Source organism: Diaporthe citri, assembly GCF_014595645.1.
Source record: "Diaporthe citri strain NFHF-8-4 chromosome Unknown scaffold_1, whole genome shotgun sequence".
Lineage (NCBI taxonomy): Eukaryota > Fungi > Ascomycota > Sordariomycetes > Diaporthales > Diaporthaceae > Diaporthe > Diaporthe citri.
Genome location: NW_025064846.1, coordinates 1222227 through 1234654, shown reverse-complemented (window position 1 = coordinate 1234654; position 12428 = coordinate 1222227). Strand labels below are relative to the sequence as shown.

At 53.5% G+C, this 12428-nt stretch overlaps 3 protein-coding genes across 3 annotated transcripts; 1 reads left to right on the top strand and 2 right to left on the bottom strand.

The window, feature by feature from the left end:
• Positions 1 to 492, bottom strand: INS49_000332 (uncharacterized protein; the record flags this gene model as incomplete). The annotated part of the gene is made up of 1 exon (XM_043161170.1): positions 1 to 492. The coding sequence occupies one exon, from the start codon at positions 490 to 492 to the stop codon at positions 1 to 3; it is 492 nt and encodes a 163-aa protein (XP_043029676.1).
• Positions 493 to 1450: 958 nt separating this feature from the next.
• Positions 1451 to 2737, top strand: INS49_000331 (uncharacterized protein; the record flags this gene model as incomplete). The annotated part of the gene is made up of 3 exons (XM_043161169.1): positions 1451 to 1826; positions 1923 to 2416; positions 2501 to 2737. The coding sequence occupies 3 exons, from the start codon at positions 1451 to 1453 to the stop codon at positions 2735 to 2737; spliced, it is 1107 nt and encodes a 368-aa protein (XP_043029675.1).
• A 6844-nt stretch (positions 2738 to 9581) lies between these two features.
• Positions 9582 to 11193, bottom strand: INS49_000330 (uncharacterized protein; the record flags this gene model as incomplete). Its single annotated transcript, XM_043161168.1, has 2 exons — positions 9582 to 10312; positions 10464 to 11193. 2 exons carry the CDS (start codon positions 11191 to 11193, stop codon positions 9582 to 9584), a joined length of 1461 nt encoding a protein of 486 aa, XP_043029674.1.
• Positions 11194 to 12428: the final 1235 nt, after the last annotated feature.

Here is a 12428-nt window from a genome sequence, read left to right as displayed (position 1 = left end):
TCACTTCTTCGAAGGTGCATCTGTGGTTCTCCACTTCTCCGGTAGCCTCGTGCCCATCTGCAGTTCCCATAATTTCCGATCAAACTTTCCGGCGTTCAAGGCCTCGTCATCCCCTGCGTATTTGAACGTCATGCCATGCGCTTGTGCTGGACTTTGATCGTCTGTGAATTGAATCCGGCACTGGACCGGCTCGTAAGCATTTGTCTCATACCGGGCAAGCTTCAGCTCGTCATCAATCGACCCGACGAGGTACGCGCATCCTGTTACTTCTTCACCGGGTTCGCCGTCTATAAGGGCACGGTACTGGCCCCAGTTTGAGAGTGCGTAGCCGATTAGTTTCGCAGGCCGCAGAAGGGGTGGTTCTTTGAGATCGAGGATGTGCAACAGGATCTTGGGTTGAGTGAGGGTGCCGTAAAAGAAGTAGTAGACTGGTTTGTAAGGTTGCTTTAGGATCGGTTCCTCCAAGGGGCGTGTCAAATAATCTGTTGGCATCGATGCAAGGCTGTTGAGGTACACAGACGGTGTTTCGACTGCTGGTTTGTTGCTATTGGCATCGATAGGTTTCCGAGGCCGAGGGGCTGGTGCAGGAGGTGGTGTCGGCGATGATGCTTTGCGGCCATTCGAGCTCATCTGGGCTGGTGTTGTTGTAGAATTGTTCGTAGGCATGTTTTCTATCACTTTTGGGTTGAGAAATTGAGATTTTCGTGATGGACTCGATGCGAAAATGGTAGACGGATCTTGACGGGTCGAAAGGTGAAGTTCACAAATCCCCACAATGTATGGCTGAAGCCTGGAGTCATGGGCTGGACGCTCGCTTATGTAATGCAGCTGGCAGCAGTCCCCAACTGGCTTCAGTGGCGGTGCATCTTGTTGGTAATGTCACCGGGCCACGACCACCTGCTGAAACTGCATGTTGGTTCATGCCACAGTTGGCCAGGCCAGGAATTCCAAATATAGTGTTAGTAATACCACCCACCAGGCAGTCGAGAGATGGCTTTCACACTCATATCCCTGGTTCGTTACGACTCCTTGTGTCTCCTGATTCGACCGTATGTTCTCGATGGACCTTTCAGAGGTGACCTGCCCGCTGCAACCGCCATGACAGACTTAGAACGGCCATTTCGAGGGCCAGGTGTCGACCGGGTCGTTGGCCATCTATTCCTGAATGGGCCAACAATGAAGGTTTGAGAAGTGCTGCGTGGTGAGGAGCAAGACTTAAAAAGGGATGCTGGCTGCTTCTCTGGTTCTTCAATAATCTCTAGAACTATACATCAATACAATCCTACTCGGCCCAGAAAGGCGTCTATTGATCACAGCGATATATTTGCAATCTCTCGTACTGTAATGACAAAGTTCTCTTGACTCTTTCCTATTTGTTAGCTTCCTGCTATCACCGAATTTGGAATCATCTTCTATTTACCTCTCTCTATCAATTTGAATCTTGTGCAACATGGGCGCAGGTCGCGGTAACGTTCCTCCTCCTCCTCCTCCTCCTCCCCAAGTGCCCGGCGCACCCCGACCTCCACTTCCCGCGGCTTCACAGCCTTCAAGCTCCTCGTGGACCCCTTCTATATCCTCCGAGAGTCTCGGCATTGGTATCGAGACAGAGTTCCTCATTCAGGCGCGTGAGCTACGTCCTGAGTCCGAAACTCGCAAGCTGTTCGCGAGAAACATGAGCAGAGAATATAATAGGCGAGACGAAATCTCAAAGGGAGTTGGGCCAAGCATGGAGAGTCTCATCGAGAATCTGAACAACCTGGGTAAAGAGACTCACATGACTTGGCGTCTGGTACATGACCCAACTGTTGAGACGCAATCCGCACCATGTAAGACGAAGTTCTTTCCGTATACGTCAATTCTCTACTCGTACGGTGCAGGCAATGGTAATCTTTTCAGAAGAGCTTTTGCTAATATTTGAAAAGGGGGGATGGAAGTCATATCGCCAATTCTAAGGTTTCAAAAGAATTCAGCCTGGAGGCAGCACGTTCAAACTCTGTGGAGCTTCCTTGTTTCCGACTACAGAGTCTCGGCCAATGCGAAATGCAGCACCCATGTTCACGTATCTAAGGCGGAAGGGTACACAGCTGAGCAATTAAAGAAGCTAGCACAAGCTGTCATTCATTTTGAACCCGCCTTTGAGGCTCTCGTGCCTCCCGAAAGAAGGAAAAACGAGTATGCCCGCAGCAACTGGATCGACAACAAGAACTTTGGCTACCAGAGGCTTTCCAGACAGGAATCCATCACGGTCCTCGAAAGATGCACCACTGTCAGGGAAATCGTTGACCTCATGAACCCAGATGGCTCAAAGTACTATGGTTGGAACTTCCAGGCTATACAGAAGTATAGCACCGTGGAATTCCGACGTGGCGCAGCTAGTACATCAGTGAACGATGTATTCTCATGGGTCGAGCTTGCAGTGAGTTTTGTGAAAGCTTCTCTCAAGCTTCAATCTGCTGCAGGTCTTAGGCAATACAGTGCGACCGTCAGAGGACTAACCCAGTTTATTGAACTGGGAGTTGTTGAAGGTCCTGGATTGAACGACAAACGGTACTTTAATAGACTGTTGGTCAAAAGAGGTCTCGACAAGAGCCCCAATGCAAGGCTGGATCCCGATCCTGTTGGAGAGCTCACGCCGGACAAGCTCAAAAAGCTGAATCAAAAGATCAGGCTTGACCAGCAGATGAACCCCATGTTGAACAACTTGGAAGTCGCCATGCAGACCGGCCCAATTGGTTGACATTCTTCCTAGAATAGAGTCTTGCAGTCGGTTGGATATGACAGGATATTGGATTAGCTAGGTCAAGTGATGCCTATAACTGAGTATCTGCTAAGTATTATGCGTATCCCTATTGGTGAAGCATTCAGTGGGTAAACAGTGTATTCATATTGCGTATCGGGTTTCCAGAACGGGAGGAAGTCAGAGGGGCTACGTGTAAGGGGCTGCAACACAGACGGTGAGGGCAATGAGTGTGACGGGCAGTAGCTTCAGATTGTCAAATTGAACTGATGTGGAAGAAGAGAGAAGGAAGGAAGCTACAAGCCTGTATAAACCTCCCAGCCAATGTAAGAAATAAAAAGCGCTGCCAGTGTGCAGCTTAGAGAGTTTATATATTCTGACATCCCCCCTTAAGCTGTACACTGGGTTTATAATTATTAGGTTAGAATTATTGATTGCTCAGGGACTTAAACGCATAACCTCATATGATCTTAGTATTGGAGTAAAAACCCTGGGTGGCTAGGCCAGGTAAAAACCTCCGTATTATTAATCAATTAGAGTTTGCCGCTCTTCCCAATAAGCTATTCGGGCTCATAACCTGTAAGAAATAAAAAGCGCTGCCAGTGTGCAGCTTAGAGAGTTTATATATTCTGACAGCCAATATATACATGGACCTGGTCACGTGCCAGACCATCTATAGGCACAGCCAGTTACACGCAGGCCAGTTAATGCGGCCGGTTCCGGGTACATTTTTCTTTAGGGCCTTACCTACCGGAAAATGCACCTAAAACTTGCTCACAGCTCTGAGTATTGTAATAGTGTCGGCCCTGGAATGTAGATAGAGACAGAAATTGTTCCATCCTTTTCTTGCCATTCTATAGATGGTCGTTCTGAAATCATATAGATGAGTGCTACTCTGGCCAAAAAGGTCTATACACTTCTCGTCCGCGCGGTCAACATATGTACTTGCCTGACAAGCTGTATTCTCCAACTCTCAAGCCCGCGTACCAAAATGAAATTCCTGGGACTGAACCTGCATCGACTGGCATTTTCCACCATCCAAACAACAGACTCGTGAGTGCCTTACAGATTGTACTGCGATCTTCGATGAGCTCGGCCCGAGGCTTTCAGACAGCTGGAATGACAAAGAGCTATTATAACAGACGTGCTATCAGACTCTAGGCACGCGTGTTAACGAAATTCAAACGCGATCTCTGATGGCGTGTGACTTGTCTGCGCCTAAGGATTTTGGACGGTGGCGGGCCGGGCCTTGGGCTACATGAAGTCATCATCGGCGAGAGTCATCTACTTAGCTACGGAGGGGAAATAGATTCGCGCATACCCTCTTGGCGTGGATTCATGCTTATCTAGCCAGGGACACAACTAAGGAGCCCTTTCAGGTGAGAACCTTTATGGTCGACTGACCAGTATACCGCAAGAGAACGCCCGGCCTGGGTCTAGTTAAAACCCGAGCCTCATTGTCTAGACCACACGAGGCTGACTCCAGGAAAACACAAGGGCGCTTAGATGCGCTTAATTGGTTCCCGCCCGTACCAGGCGACCGCTTTCTGACGACACAGATTTCAGACCGATGCAACTCTTCAGCCTCGAGCACTATTTACTACAGATTGATTCAGTAGTTCAAGAAATTGGAAGATCGCTGAGTGGCGAAACGCCATTCACGGGAGGCCTCATCTACCGACATACGTAGGCATGGAATGAACATACACGCACTCCGGATACGCACGCAAGACTGAGAATTATCTGCCAGTAAACATGATCGCGTACTGAGTGCCAGTCGATGGTAACTCGCACGCAATACACTCATGATAGGTGGAGATCCATCCACGTCAATGAACATTCCCAAAGGCTTCCCGGTCCCCAATAACTCCCTTACCGGCCCCGGCCACGCAAAAGCCCGAGCAGCCATCATGGCAGCTGAACATGCAACGTCACCATCCTGCAATCGTGAGATGGAGACTCGCTGGCACTTCCCGGCTTTGCGCTTCGGCCTGCAGGAGGCAGAGCACTGACGTTACTATATGCACAGGCTCAGGAGTGCCAGCAATCCCCGCTTTCACCGACGTTACCATGCAAGAGCATGACAAGGACTCGGAACGACGGTGGCATCGTCCCTCTGCTGTCAACGCCCTGCATCGCGGTGGGATCAGGTGAGCTTTGTTCCCCATCGGCGAGCTCAGGATGTGAGAGACTATCAAGTGTCGATCTTGTGCATGAGTGATGTAGAGTTGACGAGTCGGCTTTCACCACAGTGAAGGTTTCCTTGCCCCCCCAGACAAGCACTACGTATACATCGCGAGGAGCACTAGGAGCTCTGCCCGCATCGAAGACCCGGCTGTGTCAAGCAATGCGACCGCGCCCCGATAAGCCAGCGGCTTTGCGAGCTACGAGCAACCCAAGCAAAGAAATGCCTCTACGGGGCAAGCATCGTGGCGCCACTCGCTGAAACATGTCCCGAGACTTCACACGACTCTGCGTGTCATTGCTGGTGGGCCATTGAGACTCAACAAACCTTAGTTTATGGGAACATGGTGATGGCGGCGGTTGATATCTGAGCCGAAGTGACTATCTTCGAAAGCACGAGAGTCTTAGAGCCCCCAGGCAGCCGCGCTGAGCAGTGAAATGCCGCTGGTCCATCGCCTGTGAACGACCCCGTCCGTCCACTTTCGGGTGTGGACAAGGGCTTTGTGGCAGTCGGTCCACCGGCGCGGAGTCTACTGACAAATGCCCTACTGGTGGTATTCAATATTGTTCTAAAGATGGCGCGAGACGCCGGGGAGCCGCCCGTACTTTTGGTACGCAGTAGGGCCTGAAACCATTCGCCTTTGTGGATAGGCGCATCTACAGACGTGCAGTACTGGACTGCCCGACCGCCGCGACAGCCTGGCTGGGTATGCTTCTCGCGGGCGGGCCCCCCGGCGGGTGCAGTGCATGGTCGCCGCCGGCGGGCCATCAGGCCGTGAGGAGGGAAGGGAAGGGCCCCACAGACGTTCGTGGTTCTGGTATCGGTGACGCCCAGCAGGCTCGTCACACGCCCCTACGTTCGTATATCGAACGCCAGTGAAGGCGAGGGAGTGGCTAAATACACGACGGGCAAAGCGTCGGAATACGGGCCAGAAAGGGGGCGAACAGAAGCTTTCGGAGGACAGGTCAACCCCAACCCACAACCACCCACACAGTCCAGTCCTTCTACACCCAGACAGGCTCCGGCTTTCAACAGTAGGGGTCGAACCTAACAGTATGCGGTAGGAGCAAGAGACTCGAGCAGCAGGACCCAGCGTGCAAGCCCCGGGGGCCCACTGGCAATCCATCACGATCTGCGGGTCCCCACCGCCCAGATAGGCCAATGACGACGCATCTCGTAGACCCTCAAAGCCGCATCGAAGAGTCTGGGCTTTGGCCCCCGACGAGGGAAGTCTCGAGGTCACTCACCGCCAGAGTGCTGGATCTCCCAATAGGGGGTTCGCCCGGGCGACCAGCCCACTGTCTCCAGCGAAGAACTGCGGCTTGCTGTCCACGCCTTTTTTTTTTTCCCCCTCTCGCTCTCTCCAGCCCCAGAAAAACAACGCAGGTTTGACCCATGTGGCACTGATCCAGCGACATGCAGACGGGGCACGCATGCTCGCTCCACAATGAGGTGGGTGGCTGAACTACCGAGGCGTGCGAGGGCAGATGTCCAGATGGTGCAGGGTTCCACACTCGGGCGCAGACAGATGCCCACATGTTGTCCCTCTCTCTCTCTCTCGCGAGGGAAACAGGGCCAAGCATCAACCCGATTCGGTTGAAACAAGAAACAGGACCACCAAGAAGCCCTTGGACCCTCGAAAGTCAAGAGGCAGGGAGCACCGCTGTCGTGGGCTGGGGGGCGGGCTTGCTCACGTCGTCCAAGCCCCGGGGTTGGGGAGCTAATGCAGGCTCTCGAGCATGTCAATGTCTTTGTCCGCCAGCGAACGAAGATGGCGGCGGACTGGAGGGCCACCAGCCAAGGAGGGCATTGGAGCTTATGCAGCGGGCCACCCGCACCTGGTCGGCCGGCTGCCATTGTTTCCTGCGGGAAAAAAGAAAAAAAGAAGGCAAGAGTCGCTACTGTACCTAGGCCCCAGCAGGGAAAGGAACAGGAGATCAAATGCCACTAGCGCCGTGGCCAGTCCATCGGATTTTCATGGGCTCGGCAAGCTTCATGCAAGAGATCGAGCTCTTCCTGTCACGGCCTGGTGGTGATGGGAGGATGCCCCGGATAGGCATGACGACGGTGTGCACGGCCTTCGCGATGGTGTCGGTCGAACCTTGGCTGCATTGGACCGAGTGCCTCCTCCGTGCGGTTGGTAGGTAGTCCTGTTCCCTTCGGAAGAGAAGGGAAGAACAACCTGGCGGCTCATCGCATTGCCCGAGTTGGTTTGTGTCTCTCACACACGCAAGTTCAAATGCAGCCAAATTGCCGAGTAGCATCGCGTGTGAGAGAGACAAAAAACCGCCGACACGCCTGCCTGCAAAGGGCAAATAGCATGGCTATTATTGCCCCGTCGAGGCAAATGAATAGTCGTGCTAACAAAGCGCCGCTCTGCGTGCTTGCAAGCATCGTCTTGCGCCGCTGGCGACGGTGGTCTAACATGACAGCATGGTAGACCGCCGTATATTAAAATGTTTCCCAAGATCCCTGGCCGTCAGAAGCTTTCTCGGGCAGATTGTCGATGCTACGTGAGATAAATTCGCCCGGCCCCTGGGCGGTGCTCACGATGCTACGCGATGATCAGGCCGGTGAAGAGCGCCCGCATCAAGCGTGATATTGCAGTGATCCGCACCCGGTAGCAACTCAGAGGTTCAGAAGTAAGACAGGCTGAAGCCGGAGGCTGGATGGAGGCTGCAGACAGAACGCCCAGGAATCGTCCTGGCTCTTCGCGCTCCACCATTGTCACCAGAAGGCACTGGCACGTAACAAGTGCACAAGTGCCAACAGGGCAAGCTTCGCATAAGCAGTGAGTAGTCTAGTAAAGTGTGGAAGAAAGAAAAGAAAGAAAGAAAGAAAGAATAGTAGATCACCAGGGGCCCCATCGCTTCCCACCACCACGGCGGAAAACATTACAACACAGACATGTTGGCACTAAAATAAATGGCCGAACGGGGCGCTGCACCGTTTCCTTGGGGTGTGATGGCTCGGTCGGGGATTGGGCGGGCGTCATGCAACGTCCATCCTGGCACGTCTCACGCTTTAATGCTGCACAAAGCACCAAAGTAGGGCGAAGCGTCGCAGGGGTGTGCGCGGCCAATCAGCTGCCCACGATGCAGCTCACAGGAAGGGAACAGAGCGTCGAGGTCCGCCCTATGCAGAGCAGCAAATGTGAAAGGGTCATGGGCACGACAGCCTGGACAGGACGGTGTGGTGGGTGCCTCGCCCCGAGATCAGAGTGGCTTGAGAAGAATGACTGGTGGCACCACGCACACTTACTCTCTCTCGTCGCGCGTGCACCTGCACGAGCACCAAGGACGGACGTGGTGGTGCTGGTGTCGGTGCTGTGCTTCCACGCTAGCTTCGACGCCCCTTCGACGTCCTGTTCGCTGGGGCGGCCGTCATCTGGTGTGACAGGCATCCGGCCTCGACCAAAAAAGAGGCCGGTCCCCATTTTGGCAGTCTAATTGATTATTATAGGGCCGGCAGATCGACGTAGTCGGCTGACGGACGACGACGCTTCGTCCTGATGATGGTTTTGCGGCACTTTGGTTGCAAAAGTGAACAAAGGAACATCCTCTGGTTCATCTCACTGGTTCTAGGCCGAACATGGATCAGACTGGACCAAGCTGAGGCCGCTGGGGCTGCCAGCCAAATTGGTGATGCTCGACGTCCATGACGGGACTGCCCGCGTCGCCGCGGGTCGGTGTACATGCCCGGCTGACAGTCGTTCTCATTAGATCATGATAGGCGCAGTTTTCGTCAACAACGAAGACAACGGAATGTTTGGTCCAAAACGTTGTACTTGTATTGAACACTGGGGGCACAGCTGCTCTGTGCCCCCTGCCTCGTCCAGGAAACCCGCCGCAGCGCGGCGAGGATGCTCCTCCCGAGAGCGAGTGAAAACGTATATCCACTGAGCCGCGTGAGCGGCTGACAAGATTGGGATGTGGTCCCGAAATCTCTAGACTCATAATGTCCCGTTTCTCATAACATCTTTCCCATTTTCCTCTTGATGCCAAATATCCAGACAGCCCTCCCAGATGTTGGTGACAGGAAGCGAACGCGGAATCGAAAACTGTAAGCCGTCCCGAGACAATCTATGACCGTGCTGAGCACGCCTCCAAATGCACTGGACAGACCTGAAGGGATCCAAAAAGGCGCCGTAAGTCCCAAGGTGAAAACAAAGCTCCGGGAAAAACGTGTTCGAGGTTCCTTTCGACCTTCGAGCTCAACATCATCGACCGCGGTCAGAACCGCGGCGGCATTTTTGGAAATAATGCCTCCACAAATCCAGCCCCAACTCCGTGCTGAAACATATGAAAAGAATAAAAAGAATGGGGTCAAGCCCCCCCCCCAAGCCCAATAAATTAAAGTCATATACAGAGTAGGCTGTAAAATGAAATCCGGCTTTTGTGTGATCGTTGGTTGAGACCCTGGGTACTGTGTTCCGCAGGATCGAACCTTGTTTTTTTCTAACATTTTGTTGACATCCCGAACCTGGTTTGGCCAACTCGTAAGACTCCGGGAACGTGGCGGAAAAGGAAAGTCAGAGGTTGATGACTGTAGGATCCAATGGAAGCAGCGTGATACATCCAGCCTGGGGTACCTTGCCAAGTTATCAGACAGGCTGAGAAGAAGCCTTGTCCTTTTCACCAGTATGGGTTTGGTTTGTACTCAAAAGCCTGGTACAGGAAACGAAACCTGGGGGTATAAATGCAGGGAATGGTGGATCTGAGCGGGCGGAGCGGCGTATTGCCTGAAAATGTCCCAAAACTGGAATCCAAACTTGGGGGCGCAGTTTCCGTGGGATGCCTGTTGTAATGGTTGTTGTACTGGCTGTGGCGGCTCTGGCATGACTCCATGGTAGATGTTGAATTGTGGTCCACAGTTCATTCTTGGTTCGGCTGGCGCAAAGCTGGCCATGGGTGCATGGGGAGAGACAGCGACATTCGGCTCCACTGAGCAGTCAGGGCGGTCCTCGTTGTCGAGTCCGTCAACAGAGTCATCATCTGAAGAGGCGCCATCGATCGAGTCATCGTCTGAGGAGTCCCCATCCGAGTACTCGTCGTTAGATTCGGCAGGTGAAGGGGGGTAATCGTAGTCCATGGCATCGGTGACGCCGTTCTCCTGAACATATGGCGAGGACGGAGGGGTCGGCAGAGCTGGCTGCTCTGTGCACGTAAATCTGGAACAGGCCAAAATCCTTTGCTTCAACGCAGGTAGCGTGATCCTTTGTTCTGGGTCGCGGGTGAAGATACTTCCAAGGATGTCGTTCAGTTCGTCCGACACAGGAAGAATGGTCTTGAGAAATCCTGCGCTCCGGGTGTAGGCCCGGTACGTGGAGTCCTCGACGGAGGCTTGCTTCCATGGGTTCCGTCCACAGGTGAGGTTCACCAGTATGACTCCTAGGCTCCAGACATCATTTGGGGCGCAATAGTAGAAAGGCCTCCGGGATGAGTGGTCCAAGCATTCTAGAGACAAGGGAAAAAGGGAATAGTTAGTGGCTGAACCGGGGATATCGGCGAGATCACTGGCTGGGCCCGCGACAAAGCTTACCTGGTGACATGTAGAAGGTCGAACCACAACCATAGTCGTCGGATCGTTCAGATGAGGTGGCCAGGCCGAAGTCGGCGAGCTTCACGGTCTCCCCTTGGTCTTTGACGAGGACGTTCTCCGGCTTCAGGTCCCGATGGTAAATCCCCCGGCTGTGGCAGAATTCTACAGCATCCAGGATCTGAAGGAAAATCCGCTTGGCCAAGTCATCCTTACCGACGTACTGCCCGCATTCTGTGATATTGTAGAAAAGATCACCTTCAGGGCAGTACTCCAAAATGACAAAGATGCAGTCGGAACCGTCGATAATCTTCAACATGGACACGACATTCCGATGGGCGGAAGCCTCCCAGTGCAAACGGATCTCCCTGGTCTGGAAAGCCATTTGTCGTTGATCCAGGGGCGTTCCATCGGCATTGAACTTGCTGAGCGTCTTCACGGCATAACGAACATTGGTGAAAATATCGACGGCCGAGTAGACGACTCCATAGGCACCAGTGCCGAGGATCCCGTCCAGCCGTAGCGAGCCCGCCAGGCAACTTCCTAACCTGTCCTCAGGGGCGACTGGGACATATCTAGGCAGAGCTGGAGCCGGTGACTGGGGAGGGGACGGGGGGAGACGAAAAGGACCTGGAGCACCTGACGAGGCGATCGTGTAATTCTGGCCAAACCCAAGTGGACTCAAAGGAGGAGAAGGAAGATGGTTGAAAGCTGGTGCTGCGACATGACACATGATAAAGCGGCGGAGTGGGTCCGAAGTCCTGGAAATAATCCCTTCTGGCTTGCGAATGGGGCAGTCCAGGAAAGACCAAGAGAGCAAAAAGAAAATTAGGTGTCGACAGGCGGCATCAATCCAAGTGAGGTTCGAAAATCCAAAATGTGGACAGCGGTAGACTTTTGTCCTGATACTATGTCGGCTTTTGAGGAGGTCCTGGCCGTCCCTGTGGTTGTGCCGGAACAAACAAAGATGACGTCGAAGTCAACGACACTCGAGAGCGGCAGTACTCCGTACAGGATGAACAGGTCGGTCGAAATAGTTGGTTCCCAAAAGTGCACGGAAGGGCGAATATCCAAATCCTCGGTTCGTTGATGGAGGAGCGAGAGTGGTTCGAAGGTGAGGCGAGATGAAGAATGTTGTGAGGCTTGGAGGTGGTGCAGAGAGAGGATATGGTATGCAGCCGTACGAAGAGGGCTGACGCGATAGATATCCGTCTGAGCCTACTGTCAAGCCCCAGCTCGTCTCGAGATGAACCTGGTGCACCCTTGCGGCACAGTACCAATACCAGAACCCAAGAGACCGCAGCAGGGCACAACCTGGTCGAGACCAGGCAGGGGATCGTCCGCCTTGGCTTCTATTCCTGTGTGGGCCGCGGAATGGTGGTGATGTAGGCAGCGTTACACTGAGCTAGCGACACGCCTTTTTGGGGGGTGGGTGCATACAGAAAAATTGGGCACCCCCTCTGACCCCTGTGCCCCTTTAGTAAACGCACAGGGCCCGGCAGAGTTAGCGTGGCCCTTCTGTGTGCTGGCCTCCTCTCTTCCCGTGTTATGGCTTCCAACTGGCGAACGCGTTGTTGCGACATATGCCCAGCAGCCTGGAGGAGATAGCGACAGCGGCGGCGAGACGCTTCGGTGGCAAGCTGTCACGGTATGAGTCTTTCCTGCACTTTAAGCAAGCAGGACGAGTGAGTAATACATGCCGTGAAGATGGCGAGTGTTTGTTCACACCACTGACCCGTCCCAGCCGCTTGGTCGCTTTTGGGCATGCGCGCCAAACAAGAGGCGATGCAGTGCTTGTGCTGCTGCAGAAGTTTCCTCGTGCCGTGAGACTAAAAGCAATGCTTGCTCGCTGGCAGTGACAGCGTACTATCTGTGTGGTGTTCCGGTCTATGTGGCTGTCGTGCTATTGGTTTTGCTAGAGTTCAGATGAGAACTGCCCAGACCACCTCGCCTCACTTTGATTGGCCA